This window comes from Daldinia caldariorum (assembly GCF_022478825.1).
Source record: "Daldinia caldariorum strain CBS 122874 unplaced genomic scaffold F4812scaffold_6, whole genome shotgun sequence".
Lineage (NCBI taxonomy): Eukaryota > Fungi > Ascomycota > Sordariomycetes > Xylariales > Hypoxylaceae > Daldinia > Daldinia caldariorum.
Window position 1 is genome coordinate 1,105,021 of NW_025953042.1, and position 22,935 is coordinate 1,127,955.

Below are 22,935 nucleotides of genomic sequence, written 5' to 3' on the forward strand. Positions count from 1 at the left end.
TCGATATGGTAAGCTTTCTTTGGATGAGGATTGGCAAAGACAACCAAGGCAACAAGATTGGGTACATATAAGGTAAGGTAGGGAGGTAGGTAGGTAGCGGTCTAATAATAATTCAGCTTTCCCTTTCAGCCCATTATGTATATGTATACCTATCTAGGACCTGGGTTGTAAGTTACTAGGTACAGGTAGGTAATCTCCGGACCAGCCTCATGCGGATCTCGTGTTTGCGAAAGGAGAGAGAAAAAGGCGAGACGGTGAGGTGGTGAAACGACCGCGGTGTGTATGTGTGGGTGTAAGGCAGGAGAGAATTAGAGAATTACTCGAGTAACACCGATGCAACTTGCAAATAGCATATCTTGGTGCTAAAAATTAGTTGCATTACCGCATTACCTACATCCTGCGAAGAGGTAGTGCGTGTACTACGTTCTGGAAGGTTTGCTGAACGCAGCGTTCGTCCGGTTGATGGCTTTGACATCATCACCAGCACCATCACCATCACCTATCATTTACATCTGCATCTACATCCACATTTTTACACCAGAAATTGTTTATAGGTATGGTTAGGTACCTACATTGGGTTTCCGAGTTAATCAACCTGACTGCCTACCTGAAGCAATCGGGGACCTACTACCTAATGTCGATCCCGCCACTAGTAATCTCCTTGTCTCAGCAGCTCTTGAGAATTTTTTGAATTTTTTTCGAGGACTTACCTTATTGCTTCTTCGAAGAGGAAAATACCTCGCCGTATCTAGGTTTCGGGTGAGCGCGGGATGTGTGTTGTTCTTTTGAGTTAAGCTTGTTTCCGTGGTTAGGTATCTTCGTTTATTAATGCATACCTAACATACCTAGGTAAAGTTACTTGATATATTATTTTAGTTGAATGGCTTACATGTGAGGAAATGCGCACCAATGGAAATAATCGGGACGGCGGGTTTCGAGAATATCGTGGCTAGCAACGTTTAAGCTTCGACGGTGCCGAAACTCGAGGATCTTGGCTATGTACCTCACTTACCTAGACGATACGAGACCGTATTCTGTCTTTCCCCTTATCGGCATTTATTAGTCTCTAAAAGCCAAGGCTTGTCCCGATCTCTCACCCTCTCTTTTTTTCAGCCCCATCGCCCGACCTCAAAATCCACAACGGCGGGAAAAGAGAGATAGTAGATAGGAATTGTTCGGGTTGGAAAGCTGGGGCTCTTATTCGCCTGGAGCTCAGGCGTTTGCAAATGGTTTGCAGGGAAGCGGACAAACTATTTCGTAACAGGTACTCCTCCCGTCCCACGCGAGTGGCTCGAGCTTTTAGGACCTGCATCTGGGAAAAGGGACCCTTGGATTTGGGTTGTGTTTTTTTTTCTTTTTGGAACGAGGATAGGTGAAGAGAACGAAGAAGAGGAGCGTTAGTATTAATTATATAGATTTTGGTGAATCAATTCTTTTTATATTTACCTATGAGATACTTATTGTAACACGAACCGGTTACACGGTTTGTAAGTATGTATCCCTTGCTTGGCGGCTTTTGCCTCTAGTGTACGGTTTATGAGGTCATACAATGCGGGAGTTTTTTTCTATTAGTTAGGTACCTAAGGTACCTAGGTACATGACATTACTACCACTCCACGCACCCATAATATCAAAGTATCGAAATAAAATATACTAGGTATGCCTAACTACCGGGTGATGTGAAACACAAAGATCTGATCCCAACGGGGTGGAAATGTGAGCCTAAGGGATTGATTGCGCATGGCTTTAGGAAACCCACAAGGAGACAGGTGTACTATGTATTACCCGGTAGATGTTACTGTGATATCGACCACAACCACCACCACATGTCATGTCAGCGTGAGGCGAGGAACTTTGGTTATTTAGGTAGTTACCTAGATCCAGTATATCCCCCATACTCGTCATGAAACTACCTACCTAAAATACGCTAGATAAAGGGCCTCTAGATATACTAAACTCTCCTTGGAGTAGACCAGCGATGTCGCTCAAGTGAACGACGCCCTTTCGATGCTCACATAGCCAAGACTAGTAGTAGGTAATTTACAAGTTTTAGGTAGTATCTCTACTACCTATGTATGTACATTAGCTCCCCCGGGGGATATGGGAGTATTGTACATGCGTATGCGTGTAAGCCTCCAGTGGGGCAACCTAAGCAACCCAGGCAACTCAAGGGTACCTAAGGTAGATAGATGTACAATATAATACCATAGTACCATATAAATAAGGTATTGTATAGCGAGGTTTAAGGTTTATGAGGTAGGCAGAGGAAAGTACCTACCTAAGGTCAGGTACGATTACATGGGGGTTCCCTATCTTTTGAACCTTATACCCAGGCAATTCATTTTCTAGCTAGGAGGTAGGGTTTGGGGTGCATCACCCCCCGGTACCTCTTACTTCCTCAATTACATACACTTACAGGTAAGACCGAAAGATCTGATTGGTCGAGAATACTTTATCTATCTTCCCAAATTTGGTTCCGTCTTTTCTGTTAAGGTCTGGCCGAACGATTAAAAGTCCAAGTTCAGGTTACCTTTTTAAGTCTAAAAAAAACTCGAGTCCACTTTCGGGTTCCTCTTCTCGAATTTACATATACATATATGTCGCCTTCGATCCTCATATTGCCTGTCGACTGAATCTTTCGGTCGTCTTTTCATTTTTCATCTCCTTTTTTTATACTTTTCCTTCCCTCTGTTTTTGTCCTCCCTCCCTTTTCTCCTTCGAGCGAGAAACTAACACTAACTTATAAGTTTCCGACGACATTACTTAACCTAAATTAACATACGAGGGAGGCGACTTATAAAAAAAAAAGGAACAGACGAACAGGAAATTTGACATCGGCTATTTTTAACCCGCTGATTTTCCCCCGAATTCCTCGGCCAATACCGGTATCATGTCGTGGTCGCCCTCCTACACGTGGACGGGCTCGCCTGCCGAGTTCAACGGTACCAATCCCGAGACCGGTGGAGATTCCAGTACGTATAATCGCAATCATCTATTATCAATGAGCGTGGAAAAGCTAGAATAGAAGGAGGAGAATTACATACGAGTCTATAAAAGGTGATAAATAAAACGGATCGCAATTAACACCAATTCTTAAAAAAAAAACAGGCACCGAGAACTTAAACCAATGGTACCAACCAGGCGACCAGGCCTTCATCATCGTTTCGGCATGCATGGTCCTGCTCATGGTGCCCGGCATCGCATTCCTCTACTCCGGTCTATCTCGAAGAAAGTCGGCCTTATCTCTCATCTGGGTCGTTATGATGTCGTTCAGCGTCATCATCTTCCAGTGGTACTTCTGGGGTTACTCCCTGGCCTTTAGCTCGACGGCCACCAACGGCTTTATCGGCAACTTGCACCACTTCGGCCTCCTAAACACCCTTGCGAAACCTTCCCCCGGATCGCCCCTTATCCCCGAGTTGCTGTACTCGTTCTACCAGGTAAGTTTCCTATTATTATCTTACTAGTTAGGACGAATTGAACTTTCAGGTTTACGTTCGTGGGAGAAATACGCAATGACTAACTAATACGCGATTTAGATGATGTTCTGCGCTGTAACCGCAGCTCTCGTCATCGGTGCGGTCGCCGAACGAGGCCGCATGCTTCCCGCCATGGTCTTCGTCTTCTTCTGGGCTACCCTCGTATACTGCCCGCTCGCCTGCTGGGTTTGGAACGTTCACGGATGGGCCTACAACTACGGTGTCCTCGACTATGCCGGAGGTGGTCCCGTCGAGATCGGCTCTGGTCTTTCTGCTCTAGCCTACTCCTGGGTTCTCGGCCGCCGCCACGAGAAGATGATGCTCAACTTCCGACCCCATAACGTTTCCCTCGTCACCCTCGGCACCGTTTTCCTCTGGTTCGGATGGCTCGGTTTCAACGGCGGCTCCGCGTTCGGCGCTAACCTGCGAGCTACGATGGCGTGCTGGAACTCGTGTCTGACGGCTACTTTCGCCGCTATGACTTGGTGTCTGCTCGATTTCCGTCTTGCGAGGAAGTGGTCCATGGTTGGATGGTGTTCCGGCGTCATTTCCGGCCTCGTTGCGGCTACGCCTGCGTCCGGTTTCATTCCTCCTTGGGCGTCGATCATCCTAGGTGTTGTCACTGGTGTCTGCTGTAACTTTGGCACCAAAGGTATGTCTATTTGAAACAGAAGTATTGGAATTATTCTTACTAATGAAATTGAAAACAGTCAAGTTCCTAGTTCGAATCGACGACTCCCTCGATGTGTTCGCTGAACACGGTATCGGTGGTATTGTTGGTCTCGTCTTCAACGCCTTATTCGGCGCGAATTATATCATCGGCCTGGACGGTGTCAACAACGGAGTATTACCCGGCGGTTGGATTGACCACCACTACGCCCAATTATATATCCAGATCGCCTACATCGTCGCCGCATGTGCTTATTCGTTTGTCATGTCCGCCATCATCGCCAAGCTTATCGACCTCGTGCCCGGATTGCATCTACGTGCCACGGAGGAAGCCGAACTCCTGGGTATGGATGACGATCAGCTCGGAGAATTTGCCTACGACTACGTCGAGGTGCGTCGCGATTTCTTGGCGTGGACCCCTGCCAAGGAGGAGCCTACCGCGGACGGCCACAGAATTATCCCGCAGCACGGAATCGAAGAGCACCAACATATGGCCAATACGAACGGCCTAGCTCTCGAGAAAGAACAAGAGAAGATAGGCGCGTCAACTAGAGCACCCGCTAAAGAAAGGGCTGCTGAAGAAGCTGCGAAGGCGGCCACGCAGAGCAGTAGAGGAAGCGGAGAATAACCAAGCTCTCCCCCTCTTTGTCTATTCCCTTGCTTTCCACTGTTACACTATTTGACATAAAAATTCGCATGTGTTATTACATAATACCCATCAGTTTTCTTTCTCCCCCTTTTTATTTTTCTTGTCACTTTTTTTTAACCAGTATATTGTTTTTTCTTCAACTAAAAATATTTCCGGAGCGGTGGACGGAAAGATGGAAGGATTGAATTTTGTGTGTGTGTGTGCTTTTCGTCCGAGAAGGCATGGCGTCTAGGCGTTTCTGCTGCTGTTGCTGCTGCTGCTACTACTACTCCTATTTGGTCTTTCTGTTCTCTCTGACATGGGAGAGAAGGAAAGGGAAAGGAGCAAGGGAAAGGGAGATGAAAATGAAGATATTTGTAAGGCTTGCGATGATTAAGGATGAGAGAGGGAGAGAGGGAGAAGGGGTATGGATGTGATGTGATATGAAGGGGAGGGTTAGGTTAGGCACAGCATACCAATGTTGCCAACTACCAATACAAATACTTGAAATAACTTTGTTATGGTTCATGCGAATACTGGCTTTTGTGAGGATTATTTAGTATATTACGTGGTGGGTATCTTGAGTATACTCGAGGTCTACCATGGTTATAGTATTAAGACAAGCAGACGAATATATATATATAAGCCATATGTCCCTTCCGCTGTGTCTATTTTACATGCTTCTCGGAGGTTTTTTTTTTTTTTTTTTTTTTTTTCCTTTTCCTTTTTAAAAAGATATGAGGAGGTATCTAATGCACTTACATCTTCCCCTCTCAGTTCACCTACAGTATCTCAGCTCCCCTCGCCCAGTATTACAAACGAGCATTAACCTTCTCATCATCTAACAATTCCAGAACGGCCACCTCCTTACTTCGAACCCGACAGTATAGTATGGTATGGTTTGGTTTGGTTTGGTTAGGTACTCGCAGGCCGGTCTCGGCCACTTAAACGTGCCCGCAAAGCCTGAGGGAACAAGTGGCGGGTGGACTAAATTAGCCCCTTGGCCTAGGCTCTACTCTTAGGTACTCTATTCTACTCTACACCTCCATAAGCTAAGGTTAGAACTTAGAGGTAACGTAGCACGTGTTACTACGCACTACTATACCACAGGTACTATAGGAGCTACGATAGAAGAACTACGGTATAGTGTCATCGTAGGATAATTCCGGAGACATAACTACTCTGGTTCAAATTAGTTCACTCACTTCATGTTCTCTTTAACTCACCAAACAGCAGCAGCAGCGAACATCACCAAAACCACAAACTACACGCAATTCATTAAACGTCCTTTTACTTTATGTCTTTTAATCTCTCTTTCTCTCCCCCCTTCTCTCTATTTCTTAGGTACAAATCCGCAACATAAGCTGCAACTGCCTACCTAGGTAAGTACCTAGGTAGGTCACTAATCTCCTCCCACCCCTTATCCGCTTCCGCTCCCTGCTCCTCCCCATCAATCACTTTAACATACCTGACACCGCCGCCGCCCCCATCTATCTATCTTACTCTACTCCAGCTTCAGCCCCTCAAACTGCTTAATCGTGCCCTCGAAGCCCTTGGCCTCGGACTCGAGGTCGGCGAGCTTCTTCCTGTCGGCCTCCTGCAGTGCGGCCGCGACCTTCTGCTGGTAGCCCGGGTCGGCGAGGAGCTTCGACTGCTTGGCGATGGCCACGCGTGTCTTGTCGAGCTTCTTGTTGGCCTTGGCGATCTCCGAGTCGATGTCCACGCGCCCCTTCACGTGCAGGAACACCGCCGCCGCGCTGGATACGGAAAACGCCACGCACCCGGCCGGCCGGGGGTCCGATCCCGAGATCACCTCGATTCCGGTCACGCCCTTGCCGCTGAGGGACTTGATGGACTGGACTTGCTCCACGGCGGTCTGGTGCGCCGTCTCGTCATAGGTTTGGACGAAAACTATAGGTATGTGTGTTAGCTAAGCGAAAGACGTGTAAGTTGGATCAAAGAGTTACCTTTAGCTTCGTCCTTGAGAGCGTATTCGGCCATCAGTGACCGGATACCCCTGGAGCAACCCAGGACAAGCTCGTAGGCAGTCTCGGCGGCGGGGTTATCCAGCTCCGGATCGTACACGGGATACCTGGCAAGCATGATTGACGGCGTTTCGTCACCAGGTCGGCGCGGGAGGCGCTGCCATAGTTCTTCTGTGAGGAAAGGCATGAAGGGATGGATTAACTTCAACGCGTTGTCCAGCGCGGTATATAGGGTGTTGATAGCCGAGCGCTTCTCCTCCTCCGAACCGTCCTGGATGAGAGCCTTCGAGTTCTCTATGTACACGTCGCAAAGATGGTTGTACCAGTATTGATACACAGTCGTCGTCGATCTGTTGAACTCACGCGCCGCAATAGCTTCGTTTATCTCCTTGGTGGCAGCGTTCATCTTGTGTAGAATCCACTTCTCGGCAAGGGATTCCTTGCCGGTAAGCTTTCCGGTCTTCTCGGGAACGAAGCCTTCGTCTAACTTGCCAAGCACGAACTTCGTAGCCTGGTAAATCTTGTTACAGAATTTCCTATAACCGTGCATGACCTTGATATCGAAATTGATGTCGCCTCCACCGGTCGTGTAGTTGATCATGCAAAATCGAAGGGCGTCAGCTCCGCATTGAGGGATACCCTCAGGGAATGCAGTCTTCTGGTATTTCTTGGCCTTTTCAACTTCGCTAGGGTGGAGATTTCCCTGTAGCAGCTTCTCGTGCAATTGTTCCAAGGGAATTCCGCTGATAACATCGAGAGGATCTATGACGTTACCTAAAGATTTGGACATTTTTCTTCCTTCCGAGTCTCGCACAAGCGAATGGCAGTAAACCTCGCGGAAAGGAATCTCACCAACCATCTTAAGACCAAGCATGATCATTCTTGCGATCCAGAAGAACAGAATATCCCACCCGGTCTCGAGGACGCTAGTCGGGTAAAGTGTCTGCAAGTCGTGGGTCTTGTTCGGCCATCCAAGGGTAGAGAATGGCCATAATCCGGAAGAAAACCACGTGTCGAGCACATCCTCGTCTTGCTCTAACGTAAACTTCTTCCCTGGCAGAGCTTTCTCTGCCTTGGCTCGCGCTTCTTCCTCTGTTCGTCCCGAGAACCACAACTTCCCGTCCGCACGGTCGCCTTGCTCGCCCTCGATGTTAGCGAAGTAGACGGGGCACTGGTGACCCCACCAGAGTTGGCGCGAGAGACACCAGTCATTGACATTCTCCATCCATCTGTAGTAACTGTTCTCGGCCGTCTCGGGCTTGATCTTGATTTGGCCTTCTTTCACGACCCTGACAGCTTCGGCGGCCATGTCTTTCATATTCATCCACCACTGGGGCTTCATGATGGGCTCGATAACGTCCTTGGACTTCGAGCAGACGGGCACCTTCATTGGGTTGTCCTTCTTGTCTACGTATAATCCACGCTCCTTAAGAGCATCTTGGATAGCGTACCTTACGTCGAATCGCTTCTGACCCTTATACGGACCGGCATTCTCGTTCATGAAACCATCATCGGTCAAGATGTTGATGAACTCCAGATTGTGTCGCTGGCCCAACGCAAAATCGTTGGGGTCGTGGGCCGGGGTAATCTTAACGGCACCAGTACCGAAATCCTTGTCAACGTAGTCATCAGCCACGATCGGCATGAGACGGCCTTCAATAAAGGGGTGTACAGCCTTCTTGCCGACGAGGTGTTTATATCGTTCGTCGTCGGGGTGGACGGCGATACCTGTGTCACCCAGCAGCGTCTCGGGACGCGTGGTAGCAACCTCGATCGTCTCGTTGGTACCTTCGATGGGGTACTTGAAGTGGACAATAATTCCGAACTCAACCTTCTTGTCGTATCCGGGTACGTCGAGGAGAGTTCGTCCAGTCAACTCCTTGTTATCGACCTCCAGGTTGGAAAGCGCGGTGTTGAGTTGAGTACACCAATTGACAAGACGGTTCGCGCGGTAGATTATTCCCTCCTCGTGAAGCTTCACGAAAGTCTCCGCCACAGCCGCACTTAGGTTCTTATCCATAGTAAAAGCTTCCCTACTCCAATCGGTGGAGCCACCCATCTTTCGTTGCGCGTTGTTAATTCGCTTGTGGTAATCCTCTTTCCACTCCCAGACGGTGTCTATAAACTTTTTCCTGCCCAGATCATGTCGGGTCTTGCCTTGCCGCCTCCATAACCTATAGAGTAGTCAGTAAGTACACATAGGTACATATAAAATATTGATAATGTGAATGGCACGAACATGTTTTCGACGACGCTTTGGGTACTGATACCGGCGTGGTCACAACCCGGTACCCATAACGTTGTCTTTCCGTGCATACGGTTCCACCTAATCATAACATCTTGAAGAGAGTTTCCTAAGGCGTGACCCATATGTAGCGCTCCCGTCACGTTGGGGGGTGGAATAACGATGACGAAGGACCCTTCCTCCTTGATCTTGCCATCGGGAGTAAATTCGGGCTTGAAGAAACCTGACTTCTCCCACCATTCGTACCAAGCGCTTTCGACGGCGATAGGGTTGTACGCCTTCAGCTGGGGATCGTCGAGGGACCTGAGTCGCTTCTTCTCACCGGCGGGAGTTTCCTCGACGTAAGGGGGGAGAGGCTCTTCTTCGGTCTTGGGAGTTTTAGGCTTCTTGTCCTTTGGTTTGGCGTTGGCAGCAGGGGTAGCCTGGGCGGCAGCTTTGGCCTTCTTCTGTTCGAACTTGGCGGCCTTCTCGGCCTTCTTCCTCTCCTTTTCTAACTCCTTCTCGGTCTTGATCTTGGGTTCGGGCTTGCCTTGGGTCGAGGCGGCTCCGGCATCTTGACCGGAGGCGTGTACACCGGCACCGTCGGACTGTCCCGCAGCTTCTTTCACGGCGCCTTTTGTATCGGCGGCGACTGGAGGAGGTGGACCTTCGCCGACCTTGCTCGGGCCCTCGGTCGCATTGATGGGATTACCACGGGCGGAATTTGTAGCCATTGTGGCGCGAGTGAAGCGAAAAGTCGATCTGTACGGCGGCCTGCGCACCCAGAGTGCCCTAAGAAATAGCCTAGACAACTTGACGGTGTTCGATGGAGAATTTCAGGGGGAAACCATTCGTAGCATTGGGGGGTTTTGGCTGATATGCAATTTTGTATCTCCCCTTATCGAAAATTTCTTGACTCACACTAAACTTTTGACTCACTAAAAAACGAAGAGGTAACGATTTACGGAGGGGTAATAACTGCCGTTATTTCTCTGCGTGTTCCCCCCCGGATAACGTTATCGATAAGATAGACTATGCTATGGCGGGGTGATTTAATAAGACAGTTAAATAGTACATAACTTTAATTATAATTATGGCTTGGTATATTAATAAAATATCCTTGGATGCATAAGAGAGAATAGTTCATAATCTATAGTTATTATTAAGCCTTGCGAATAATTATATTAGTATGTGATATTAATACATTCTTATTAAGGGATATAAGTCCTTATGTTGCCTTCTTAACTCTTGCACTCCATTCCAAAATCCCATTAAACAACATCATGATATACTCTCCGATGCCTTCTCCATCTGAGTCACTTCTACTCCCTACAGCACCTCCCGTCGTCTCCTTACCCTCATCATATTTACCCTGTCCTTGACCCTGTCCCTGACCCTGTCCCTGCCTCTTTACCCTGCCTCTTCCCTCTCTCCTTAGCAATCCACCCCAGAAACAGCGGCACGTCCTTCCAAATGACCCCCGGCGCCGCCATATTCTGCACCCAAGCCGGGAGCACGCCTCCCGCATCGCTCGCCGTCGCCATCAACCACTCCACCTTTCCCCCGTCCCCGTCTCCATCCCCGTCCCTATCCTTTATCCTCCGGATCCGCTCCACGCTAACATACCTCGCGACCTGCGCATCCTTCTCCCTCGCCAACTGACTCATCTCCGAGTCCCCAAAGTCCGGCACCGGAATACTCACCACGACAAACTCTTCCTCTTCCTCTTCTTCTCCCCCCTCCCCCTCCCCCTCCCCCCCTGAGATCCTCGTCGCCGTCATCTGCAGCACGGGAAACGTCCTGTCCCTGAGCACCGGCCTCCCGATCCGATGCCTCATCTCCTCCACGACCAGACTGAACCGTCCCCAAGTCTCCCCCCCTCCCCCTTCTCCCTCGGAAACTTGAGTCTGAGCAGTAGTAGTGGTGGTAGTAATATTAACGCCGCCACAATCCCACGCCCACGCCCGCCACGCCCCCACGCACGCCGGCGTGAACGCGCGCTCCGTCTCCGCGTGCTCGTCCCGGAAGCTCCGCACGAACTCGGCCCACGACGCCGTGCCCTTCTCCGGCTTATCCGCGTGCAGGCTCCGGCGGCAGCACCAGGTCTCGTCCCTCACTTTTCCTTTCCCCTTCCCCGTCCCCTTCTCTTTCCCTTTCTCTTCCTCCCCTGCCCCCTTCTCATCCCCCTCCTGCACAAGCGCCCTCTCCAACTCCTTCCCCCGCACCACCCGCTCCAGCACCTCGACTTCCGCCGCCGAGTCCGTGTGCCTGTGCGCGCCTCTCCTCCTCCAGCCCTGCTGCGTGTTCCCCGGGACCCCGTCGCTGCCGCTCCCGCTCCCCGCCTTGGGCGCTGCGGAGTCGATGAACGGCAGGGCCTCCTGGAGGATGGCGCGGAGCAGGGGCGCGAGCTCGGCGGGCGACGGCGCGTCGGGCGCCGGCAGCTGCGAGGTGCGCAGGCCCCGGAGGCGGATGAGCGGGCCGAGGGCGCTTGGGGTGGTGGTGGTTGTGGACATCGTGGGTGGCGTTTGAGCTTAGGTAGATAAAGACGAATTGAACGTGTGTGTGGTAAGTTCAAGTACTCAGGTAGTTAGGTAGGTAGACAGACTAAATCTCACGTTCCCATGCGGGGCGGTTGTAATGAATGACGGAACGGGAGCCTTGGTGATTTGTTTATATGAAATGAAATGAAAATGGTGCGTTTTAATAACTTAAGTAGTAGCTAGAGCACAGATGAAATATGTAAGGTAGGGGAAATAATACAGGTACCTAATGTAAGCGGTAGATAATAGATCAACCGTTTCAAGGGGTCGCATGTTTCGATCTGGTACAATATATTAGGTACCTCATAAACTCTAACAACGTTTCCAATCTGGAAATAAGACGGAAAATAACTTCGTATACAAGTAACAAAAGAACAATTGCAAATAGATTGTTACACCATGAGCTTGATTAATATACATAACATGTACCCCCTACCTGTACAGATTACTACATCTAACTTGTGATACTTCAAGCTTCAGGCTAGGTAACTAACTAACTGCTTCATGTCACATGCGGGGGATCACAATAAACAAAACAAGATTTTGGTTGGTTCCATACGAGGTCAAGCTTTTCAGGTACCGGCTACGCTTCCCGATCCGATCCCGTCCCGACTAAATCCTCCCTTGCTGTGAGATGCTGAAGAATACTTCCACAGTAATATACTTAAGTAGGTTATACGTATATGTAAAACACGTAGGAAATTCAACATCGTCACTTTTCATAAAGAGTGTATTATACTCATATTCCATTAATTACTATTATTCTAGTTAGGTAGTTATCTAATGCTGATATCTTCTTTTCTTTTCTTCTTCTCTCATCTCGTGCCCCCCCTTTTTTTTCGGGGTGCCATTCTTACTCGTATCGTGGTCGTCATCTAGTTTTTATCAAAAATGCTGTTGTTGTTGTTGTCATTGCTATACAGGACTTTTAGGTATTTTAAAAAGAGGGTATACTTTAAAACAACGCCCTTCCCCCGATTCTGACGCTCTATCTCTTTTTTTTCGGGCTCAAGCATCTCGCTTCTCCCAGAAGATATTAGCCGGCTCGATCGGCCGCGAGAATAGAGAAGCATAGTCGGTGTCAACCACCTTGTCGCTTCCGTCGACATTCCTGAACTTGAACAGGCGAACCAGCATGGCGGTGATGGTCTGCAGCTGCACGTTGGCAAACTGCTCACCGATACAACGATGCCTTCCAGCACCGAACGGGAGGTATGGTGAGTTAGCGCCCTTGCTGACAAGTCCGTATCCGTAGTCTACCTTCTCATCCTCCACCTCGTTGCGGATCACTGTCGGCGCAAGAGGCGAGTCCTTGCTCCATCGCGTAGGCTCCCATCGGTCCGGATCAGGGAAGTAAGCAGGGTCCGTAGCTGACACACCACCGGCGGAAAGTAGGGTATGGCTGGTAGGGATAACATATTTGGTTCCGGGGACTGGCATGGGGGACTTGACGGCGCGCATGATAGAGTGAATGGGCGCGTGGAGTCTGAGGGTTTCCTTAACGATGGCCTGGTTCAGGGGGAGCTTCGCGAGATCCTCGTACTGTAGCGGCGGTAGATCAGCACCAAGAGCCTCAACCTGTTCGCGGTACAAAGCCTCCATGATATCCGGACGCGAAGCGAGACGCAACATCATCCAAGAGCTTGTCGAAGAAGAAGAGTGCTGGCCAGCCATAAGCAATGCAATCAACATGTGGGCAATCTCGTGGTCGGGAACGGGTTTGCCATCCTTGTAGGTCGAGTTCATCAAGTGCCACATCATATCTTGCGCGTCAGTCTTGCCGGCGGCCCTGCGTTCCTTGATGGTGTCCATGTAGATCTTCGAGATAGTCCTCTGCGCGTGGTCACGTCGCTTGTTCCAGGGTAGGGGAGCCCAGTGAAGCATAAAGTTGATAGGGGTGAAGCCCATATCAAGATCGTGGTACAGAGCAGCTAGCGACTCGTCGAACTTGTTTCGGATCTCCTTTCCTTGAAGAGAGTGCGAAGCAGTGAAGATAGTGATCTCGGCCATGTTCTTGGGGATGTTGACTACGCCTGATTTACCCTTGAAATCAGGGCATCGCTTGATGTAGCTTGTTACTTCGTCGGCAATGATGGGGACGTAGGACTGGAAGGCGGTAGTAGTAAGAGCGACTTTCATGAACTATTATTCTCACGTTAGTAAGAACTCTAGCCTCTATATGAAACGGTTTGGGTGTTTTTACCTTCTTCTGCTCCATGAGCTTCGAGTTGGGGCAGTCATAGACGACATCTTTTCCGAAGACAGGGGTCGTAAGGACGGTGTAGATATCCTCAGCACAAACATCCTTAACCTTTCCGTTCAGAATGAAGTCGTTTCCGGCGGGACCAACGTAGACGGTGGTCTTCTTTCCGAGTAGGATAAAGGTGAAGATATCGCCATACTAGTCACGTCTGTTAGTACACCGATGCAAGTCGTAGTGTAAAGAAAACGTACCTTAGCTCGGTTTTCCTTGAAGAATCGAGGAGGGTCCATGCCGTAGGTGATGGTACTCCCAACTAAGGGGAACCAGTGGAAGACGACGGGGGGTTCATTAGGGTTTCGGAGGAGTATTTGTTGCAGTACATTGAAAAAGACGGAGAAGAACAGAACGGCAGCGACGACGACGACAACCTGAGAGGGCGTCGAGAGCTGCGACATGTACTGGGACACAGGTCCGTAAATATCTTCTATGAGCCCCATTGCTAAAAAATTGCGCACGCGACCGATTCTCTCTGTCGACTTGCACTTCCTAGCTTGTAGACTTGTGAGAAGCTGGGACGGGATCTCAGATAGGTAGGGAATATAAGGAGGGAGATTAATAAATACCAAAATTGAGAATTAAGGAAGAGACCCTTTTTTCCGTAAAAGATGTTGTACGATTGGCCAATCGATAACCTTGGAAGGGGAATTTAACAAATCGATGATCGGCCCATGCAGAGATCCCTGTAGGTACAGAGGTACCTCGTATTCGCATTCGTGCCTTGAGTAACTCCGTCCGCGTGTATAGCTTTTTTGCTTAACTGAATATTGTGCGTAATAGTAAAGTCCTCACACCGCTACCGAAACCGCAACCCAATCTTTTTTTGCAATTACATATGAGCCGTTGGAATTGGTTAAAAACGTCCCGATGGTACGTACGATCAGTCTACAGAGCATGACAATGACACGATTTGATATTATAGTCGACTCGACTTGACTCGATATGGCTTGGCGAGCTTATTTCAACGAAAACCATTTCTCGAATCTCAACCCCTATTCTATTTTATTGGGGACTATTTTAGGTACATAGTTGTAAACATGTAAACATTCATACCTTATCCAACTTCGTAACAACAAATCGTGACTTTCTCACATTTTATAATATTAGGTACCTTAGGTAATCTTTACACTTACAATTAGGTATTCACACGTGGGTAACTACAGATATTATTTCTCGAAGAAAGTGATCCTCCTTGGAACCCGTGGTCCATTATTATCAATTGCTAGGGGTATATCTTATCAGAGATTTGAAGAACGAGGGTCGAGGATCTGTATTTAACTTTAGCTTCTTACCTAGGATTGGCTCTGCTGACAAGATGGACATTTTGATATTAACGTCCTAAAGTGAAAACGGCATATACAGGAATTGATTCAATACAAAATTCAATCATGTCTCGGACAAGAACACAAAGTCGTGGTATAGAGTTATAAACATGCACTAGTTACAGGACGTCCTAAACCAGAATCAGAGGGCAACATTTATATGATATACATGATAGAGAGGGGGGCTAATAAGTACCTAAGGTACGAACGAGAATTTCCGGAACTCGGTCACGGCACATGTATCAGCCACGTAACTAACCTACCTAGACATTTCCTATTCTGACTCGCCAAATTCTGCGGCGTCGTGGCTACCCCCTGCCCGGGAAATCCCCCAACTTCGAGCCGTCCTATAGACAATAAGAGAATCCAATGACAAGATAAATATACTTTTCCAACGTAGGCTCGGAGATGTCCCTCCTTACACTCCGAGAAGTCTTCAAATACATTTTTCGTAGCAGTGCCCTACGTCCATAGCGTCACCCGCCTACCTTATTCCACCTATTAAACCCGTTGCGAATAAAGCTATATAGGATTGTTCTTACAGAGGATATAGCAGAGGAGAACCGATATCTCCTCAGTCACCGTTGCAAAGCGTGTATAGGGGCTCTCCACGATTCCACAATGCCGCACTTGATATCAACGATAGGTACAATCTGTGCAAGATAGGCAATATGATTCCTATGACAGTCCCACGGCGCCGGGGCAAAGGCTAGGCACTGGAAAGTGGTATTGCGAAGACGTATGTTGAATACCGTACCTACCTAGATACCTTATAAGAGCAGAGCATGAGTTGTTCTCTTTGTTTATCTCGCCGAGGACGCGAGAGTTCTCCTTGATGCGGAGTACTCACCACATCGATATTAGTTCATGCGACTGCGCCTTCTTCCTGACCTCATATCGTAACGCTTATAGCAAGTGACCTTCAACGAGCCTAAATATGTGTCGTCGATTTTCTCTCGTTAGACTGACACACATAGGAGGTACCTACCTACCTAGATAAGCTGTCATTACACCTCACCAAAACCACAATCACTCGCACTCAACCAAAACACACCTCTATAAATGAATGAATGAATGAATGAATGAATGAAATTCCATTGATGCTAAATCTGGCCAACCAAGGGCCCTATCCCCTTCCCCTCCCTTCCCTTTCTTCCCCTTCCACCTTGCGGTGTTTAGGAAAACATATCCTCTAACTACCTCTCTCTGTCTTGACTTTGCGACGGCAACTATTTTTTTTAACCATGTGCGTTTGTGTTAGCCGCACATATCGTTTTGGTCTTCCTCGTCCGTTAATAGTAAAAAGCACCACTATATCTATCTTCTACTCCCCCTTTAGAACAAAAAAACTCCGAATGGCTATGCTATATAATGCTTGGATATCTTAGATTTTTTTTAATGCCGACCTTCTTGCTTGCTTGTAGGGAAGGAGAAAAAAAAAGATCAAATGCCTCGAAAACGCCAAGCCGAAAGTAATAAAAGAGTAAAAGTTTTCATAATGTCAATGCAGCCCATTGATAATCCCCGTCGATGTTGACCCATTTCCCGTTCTCCATCGCCTTTTCCCAGCCCATGATCACGGCTAGCAATCGGCATCCCATCGCGCTGATAGTGCAGATGACAGCGTCGCTAGCCTGGCCCAAGACAGCGAGGTCCATCACGTAGGCCCGACCCATCAGCCCTCTAAGCCGTATGGTTTCCGGTGACGGGGTATATACCGTCTGTGATTCGCCTACCGCATTCGCGTTATTCACCGTCGAGCGGCCCAGGTTCCAGAACATGCTCGCGAAGAATCCGCCCTCCCAGCCGAAAGTCTCGTCCACGAACTTGTGCATCACCGTCTTATCCGGGTTGGCCATTTGGATGTGTTGCTTGCTGGCGAGCTTGATTTGCTCTTGTGCTCTCAGAGAATGCGAGAACTCTTCTGTGTCGTAGACGTCGGGATCATCTGATGCGACGATGGAAAATGAATGTCGCTTCGCGATCGCATCTTCACCTCCGAGGAGAGTACTGGAGTTATGGTACTCTTCGATGAGCTCTTTAGATTTTGCTGCGTAAAGTTCTAGCGGGATATACGCGCCGTTGTACTGGTATTCGTACGGGTGTAGATCGCCGTGTCGAACATGAACTCCGATGATCATGCCGTCGTTGTAGCCTCCCTCTTTCACCTTGATCATCGTCCTGAGCTCCTTGACGCGACGTTCTACATAGGGCTGATCCTCGTCATTTAGACGGAACAGCGCCTCATAACCAATCCGGGCAAGATCATATATCGGTCGTTCTCGGTCGACGTTGTTTCGATGACGATTCTCGTACTCGGAGCTGAAGCTCTTTCCAAATGTCTCTGACGCCGTGGCCGTGGATACGACCAAGTGTCGCGCGCTATGAGGGCATGGTAGCATCTCGTGACGCGGCGGTGCACTGCAGTCAGGAGTCGGCGGGGCTTTGAAGATGGCAGTGTAGTCCCCATACGCCCACCGCGAATCGTCAACGAAGAAAGCTCGCTTCTCTTTCTGGGCCAAACCATACGCCATCCATAACATCATCAACGTGGGACCTAATCCGGCGTTGGCTGACTCCAAAACGAATGTTAAGGACGTCTTGCAAGTGCTTTTGTCGGCCAGTCCATCTTCCTTGTCTCCTACCAGGTGACCTTCTTGAGCCTCTGCCGTCACTTTCCATGCTTTCCCCACTCCCGGCAGCAGCCCGCGTTTTTCAGCCTCGCCAACATCAACAAAGTAGGGATCCTTGTGGTAATAATCTATCTGGGCCTCTTGGGAGGGGTTCGTGTAGCCGTGTAACTCTCTGACGTGGGTGGCCACTTCTTGGCATTTGGTGCAGATATCCGCATACTCCTTGGTGGTCAAGGGGAAGTTGTATGTGGGTGGGATGGATACCGTCCACTTGGATCTCCCTTTCTTATCTGTAACAGCGATGGGCGTGGGAAAGTCAGGCAAGTCATACTGACCAACCATTTCGTATTCTTCATGGTTATCCAGGGACCATCCGACGACCGGCACCGCTATTTCCTTCTTTACGACGGCCCTCGCAGCGAAGGAAACCAGTGCTAAACCAATGATCCACGCGGCAACTCGGAGAATTCGACTCGGCCTGGGTCCAGTGGCTGATTTCCGCGGTCGGGGTACCAGAGCTGGTAATCCGGGAGAAGGGGGCGGGGAGAACATTAGATGGTTAAAGTTAAAACGTGACGACGTTGCGGATAGTGGTGCCTTTTCATGTTGATAAGATGCGCCTCTACGCAAGTTTAGTCGAGGAGGGGAGATAATCATCTTGGCGTGGGTGCTCTGGGATAAATCCAGAGTCGGCGCCATTGTATAAGGGGACTTTGTGACGACAGTGAGGGCTTTCACACTACAATGACAGCCTAGGAAATAAATGGGACGGGGACTCGGAATGTGGCGCCCGGATATTACAGCTCGTAAGCCTACAAAGAGTGACGGTGAGCCGAGCTGAGTTGCAGGGCGCTATGGGGTTGAAGGAAGGCGGGGAATAGATAGGTAAGCTTGTGAAAAATGAGTGACTGGACGACTTAGAGGAGGTGGTGGTTAGCCTTTAGAGCCAGGCATTGGGCATGTGATATGTGTTGTTTGTCGTCCACATATGTGGTGTTATCGAGGGATACTAGTTACCAGCTTAACTACCGAAGATGGTGAACCTCGAGTCGCAAAAAGGGGAGGAAACTCCGGATGGTGACCGAGCCTTGTGCGACGCGGTACTTGTATGTCTAATGTCTTCGACACTCGAGGTGATCGTTGCCCAGAAAAAGTAGGTGATCACTACTGCGCCGTGCGTGACGATCCAGTCCAACTAGTAATAGCCACCCCTTCTCGGCGCTAGATCACAGCTGGCAAGACAGAAGACGGCCCTCCGCACCGCTTAATGTGTGATAGGTTATCCCAAGAAATGGGGACAAATGGGGGTTCAAGAGGATCCAATAATTTGACCAGCAATATATTTTCTTTTCCTTTTTCTTTTTTCTTTTCTTTTTTCAGGTGGTGGGACGATGATCACAGACCAACGACCCAATAATGTGGAGGACCACGAGGCTTGAGAATAGGCACAGGGAATAGGTAGACCCAAAGTGTAGTTTAGGGAATCCACTACTAAACTGAAATACTAACTGAAAGGGACCAAGATAGTCATAAGACCCAGAACAGACTACCGAAGCCGCGGTGTAAGACGGAGGCTATTCCGTAATAAGTCGAAAGACGATTTCGGTATTACCTACCGAAAAAGTTTAGAAAACGAAAAAGAAGACGTGCCGAAGCACCTGAATCAGAGAAGACGAGAATGTTGCTTAAGCGTGAGATAGAAAAAGAAAAAAATTAAGTAAATAAAATAAAAAAGAGGCATGACACCATCGCGGTTACGCAGGGTAGCGGGATGATGTCAGACAAGAGAAGGGAAACGAAGGAGAGACTCAGATCATATGTGCCAGCAAGGCCCCATTTCCCTACTCCGTGGAAGATCGACCTACCGCAATCTTATGAATTCCTGGTTCTTTCCGTCGGTCCTGTTATGGGTTTTCTTCCTTTGCAAGGGATAGGCGGAATTCTAGCTGGATTCTGGAATTTCCCAAACGGTATAATAGAAAACATCCAAGGACTACCTACCTAAACAAACGGGACGAGGGAAGCCGGGGTGTATGTGGATGTGGATGTGGATGTGTTTTTCACCTTGGGTCAGGCAAACGGGTTAAGAAAAAAAAAAACTTATATTAGCTCTGTTGGACAGTGCTTGCCATGACATCTATTGGACTAATATGGCAACTCGTGAGCAGTAGGCAGTGGGTAGTGGGTAACGGGCTATACCAAACCGCTATTTGGGTTCCAACTACCCAAGCAGCGCATAGTAAAGACGGGTTGTCGTTCCTACGAAAACGAAAATAAAAAATCAAGCTTTACAAGTGCAGCTGAACTTGTACGTTTTAAGTAGTTACTAAAAGCAGGTCTAGCATGAGTGTTGCGCTAAGAACCAATCACAACGCGGGTTTACCCCCTCTTGAGCTACTACGTACAGCTTTTTGAAGGAACATCACAAACGTCAATTACCTTTTTTTTTTTTTTTTTTTTCTTTGCCCTTTTTTAGCAGATCCCGAAGTTCTTACTGGATCCCCACAACGGGCGTACCCCAAATCCTCGGGTAACACCGTGCCATCAGACTACTATTTACGACATAGTGTGTTGTACAAATACCGTACTAGCAGCATACATTACTTCATGCATAATCCGTACAATTGGCTAGTTGCCACCTACTTAGCCATTAGAACAGACAACCGTATCGAAAATGATTGGACGCATTTTAGCTCGAAGAGGATCGCCATTTGGAACCCCTGAGCTTCTGAAACAACACTAAAAAGTCGCTGAAAATGAGCGCATTTCCTCATTGGCTTTGTCTGACTCTCTTTTTATGTTTTCGACTGGAGTCCGAAAGAGGGGCTTGATAATGTGGCTTATTAGGGAGGTTTAGGATATATGTGTACCAGTCCCTGGAAGTTGGTTTTCCTTATCATGAGACTCCATATTATACAACACAATAAATAATACCCAGGTAGCATGGTGTATGCTTGCAATCAAGCTCGAATGTCCTAAACCCTTAAATCCCAAACCTCGGGTGGTCGGAATTTTCGGGTGCCCTATGAGATGAATTCCAAATTCGGTATGTTTCGTTAGCCATAACGACGGGGTTCCGGTAAATGAGAGAGAAAGTGTTCATACACTTATTAGTAAACTACACCAACTACTTATTTTCTCTGACCAGCAAGCGACAATCTTGTCAGACATTTTTGTCTCGGTGGTCAATCACAAAGCGCATACGGGTATATAACTGATATAAGATTGGCAATAATCCTCAACAGCAGGCTAATAGCTGACTTTTTCTTTTTTCTTTCTTTTTTTCTTCCCCAGAGTTGCTTTTGCTTATTGGCCTTCCCCGTCTGTAGGTACGGACCCCAACCGGTACCTCTTTATATTACACGGTACTTAATGGAGAGCCATTATTTAAAGATACCTACTACCTACCTAATGAGACGCTCGGTTGGACCAAGATGTCCTGTATCCGCCAAGCGAGTTCTTCCCGTTCGTTACAGGGATGTAGCACAGCAGTCACCAAACCACGATGGTAGGTTGACTTGTTGTTCGCAGCAGCAACTGTTGTGCTTTATTTCCCTACGCCGTCAAGATCTACTTCCATGTTCGCTTGAGATCTGTGAAGCCATGATAATATCTACTCTTCCCGTGAACTTCGAGAACTCATAATATCTCTAGAGAACCTGGAACTGTATTTACTTAGGTATACATTTACTCATACCTAGCAGCACCCCCCATCATTTTACCGGAACAGCCGGCCGTCTTCTTGCCCTAATTACTTTGTATAGGTATTATTTAAATGAAAAAGGACTTCTCTAAAAAATCACTTCTGTTACCGGGTAATTAGGCAGGTTAGGTTAGGTTAGGTAGTCAAACGAAATCTCCAATGCTACCCATAAATGAGGCGCGAGCGTTTAAAAATAGCAGCATAGATCCTTCATTCATCCGTAACCACCGCCACCGCCCCTTCAATGAATCGACAATCTTTTTTTTTTCTCCTCTTTTCGTTCCCCATTCCCATTCCCATTCGTATTCCTGTTCCTATCTATAGGTAGGTAACTTTTTAAGCCTATCTCCAACTGCTCGTGAGCGTACATAGTACCATCCCATCGTTCAAGCCATCGTCAACCACCACCATCATCATCCCTAGTTCCCCACAGCCGGCCGTATCGTGGCGAAAACCACCTCTAACTAACCTACATAATACATGTACCATATTGAACCCGCGTTTCAACTATATAATATAGGTTAGGTAGGCTACTATGTAGGTATATAGATATACTACTACACAACAGACCCGACCTCCGACCAATGACTTACATATACCCCCAATCTCATATACCTAATACCACCCAACCTATCACGTACATACATACGTTTAAACACGTCATTTATTCTACGCGCGTTGCCGCGCCGCACTGCATCAGCATCATCTCACTCTATCTATCCGTAGGAGATATGTAAATATGTAAGCATTATAATTGATCGCACTTAGAAGTACCTAAGCCGTCTGTCTCATCTGAAGATATATACCTAAGCGCACCGATGCCGCCGTCGTCGTTTGCTGTTTGCTGTTGGTTCGGGTTGCACTTCAGACTCTGCGTATCGCTTCCACCAACAACAACAGCCGCATTTCAGCTTCCAGCCGCACGCATGGCACGTAATAGACAACCACCAAGAAAGGAAGTTAGGTAGGTAGGTCCTAACCCGTTTGTCGCGCTTCCTCTCTCTCCCTCTTTCTTTCTCCGCAGGAGATAACACTCCCCCCCCAAAAAGGGGGGCCAAGGCCAAGATGAAATGGATAAAAAACCACCTCCTATGCAGCCGCCCGAACTCCGAGCGCTTGGTCGGCGGGAAGGCTAGTTGCCTTATTGTTCGCGTTCGTCCTGTCTGTCTGTACCTAAACGTGGGAAAGTAAAAATCTGGGCTGGGAAATAGATAGAAAATGAGGATTGCCTTTTGTAGGCATATCCTAGGAGGGCGGAGATGACAGCATCGCATTACCCAAGCTTTTGTGCCAATCCCGTGAAGCTCCCGAAGCCTCAAAGCTTCGGTGTGGTTTCACAGCTTCAATAAATTTTCTGTAATGGGACTCGAAGCCAGGCAGTCTGAGAAACATGATGCGTCCATGGCAATTAGATCATATTTGCGCCCCTTTTTTAATGAGCTTGGGCCTAGGATATGTTTCAATAATATACAAGACGAAGACGCCCCCAAAA

The 22,935-nt window shown here is 48.2% G+C and overlaps 5 protein-coding genes across 5 annotated transcripts; 1 reads left to right on the plus strand and 4 right to left on the minus strand.

The window, feature by feature from the left end:
- Positions 1–2,240: 2,240 nt before the first annotated feature.
- On the plus strand, positions 2,241–5,425 carry F4812DRAFT_425142 (ammonium transporter). The gene is made up of 4 exons (XM_047933891.1): positions 2,241–2,972; positions 3,109–3,440; positions 3,540–4,131; positions 4,190–5,425. The coding sequence occupies exons 1-4, from the start codon at positions 2,891–2,893 to the stop codon at positions 4,774–4,776; spliced, it is 1,593 nt and encodes a 530-aa protein (XP_047791220.1). The 5' UTR covers positions 2,241–2,890; the 3' UTR covers positions 4,777–5,425.
- A 419-nt stretch (positions 5,426–5,844) lies between these two features.
- F4812DRAFT_351221 (tRNA synthetases class I-domain-containing protein) lies at positions 5,845–9,951 on the minus strand. The gene is made up of 3 exons (XM_047931733.1): positions 9,001–9,951; positions 6,744–8,935; positions 5,845–6,687 (listed from the first exon to the last, which is right to left on the minus strand). Exons 1-3 carry the CDS (start codon positions 9,717–9,719, stop codon positions 6,281–6,283), a joined length of 3,318 nt encoding a protein of 1,105 aa, XP_047791221.1. The 5' UTR covers positions 9,720–9,951; the 3' UTR covers positions 5,845–6,280.
- A 165-nt stretch (positions 9,952–10,116) lies between these two features.
- Positions 10,117–11,917, minus strand: F4812DRAFT_351230 (uncharacterized protein). The gene has a single exon (XM_047931734.1). It carries the CDS (start codon positions 11,496–11,498, stop codon positions 10,353–10,355), a length of 1,146 nt encoding a protein of 381 aa, XP_047791222.1. The 5' UTR covers positions 11,499–11,917; the 3' UTR covers positions 10,117–10,352.
- Positions 11,918–12,241: 324 nt separating this feature from the next.
- On the minus strand, positions 12,242–14,349 carry F4812DRAFT_425147 (cytochrome P450). The gene is made up of 3 exons (XM_047933892.1): positions 13,980–14,349; positions 13,729–13,926; positions 12,242–13,667 (listed from the first exon to the last, which is right to left on the minus strand). The coding sequence occupies exons 1-3, from the start codon at positions 14,223–14,225 to the stop codon at positions 12,534–12,536; spliced, it is 1,578 nt and encodes a 525-aa protein (XP_047791223.1). The 5' UTR covers positions 14,226–14,349; the 3' UTR covers positions 12,242–12,533.
- A 2,251-nt stretch (positions 14,350–16,600) lies between these two features.
- On the minus strand, positions 16,601–18,292 carry F4812DRAFT_450765 (uncharacterized protein; the record flags this gene model as incomplete). Its single annotated transcript, XM_047936128.1, has 1 exon — positions 16,601–18,292. The coding sequence occupies one exon, from the start codon at positions 18,290–18,292 to the stop codon at positions 16,601–16,603; it is 1,692 nt and encodes a 563-aa protein (XP_047791224.1).
- Positions 18,293–22,935: the final 4,643 nt, after the last annotated feature.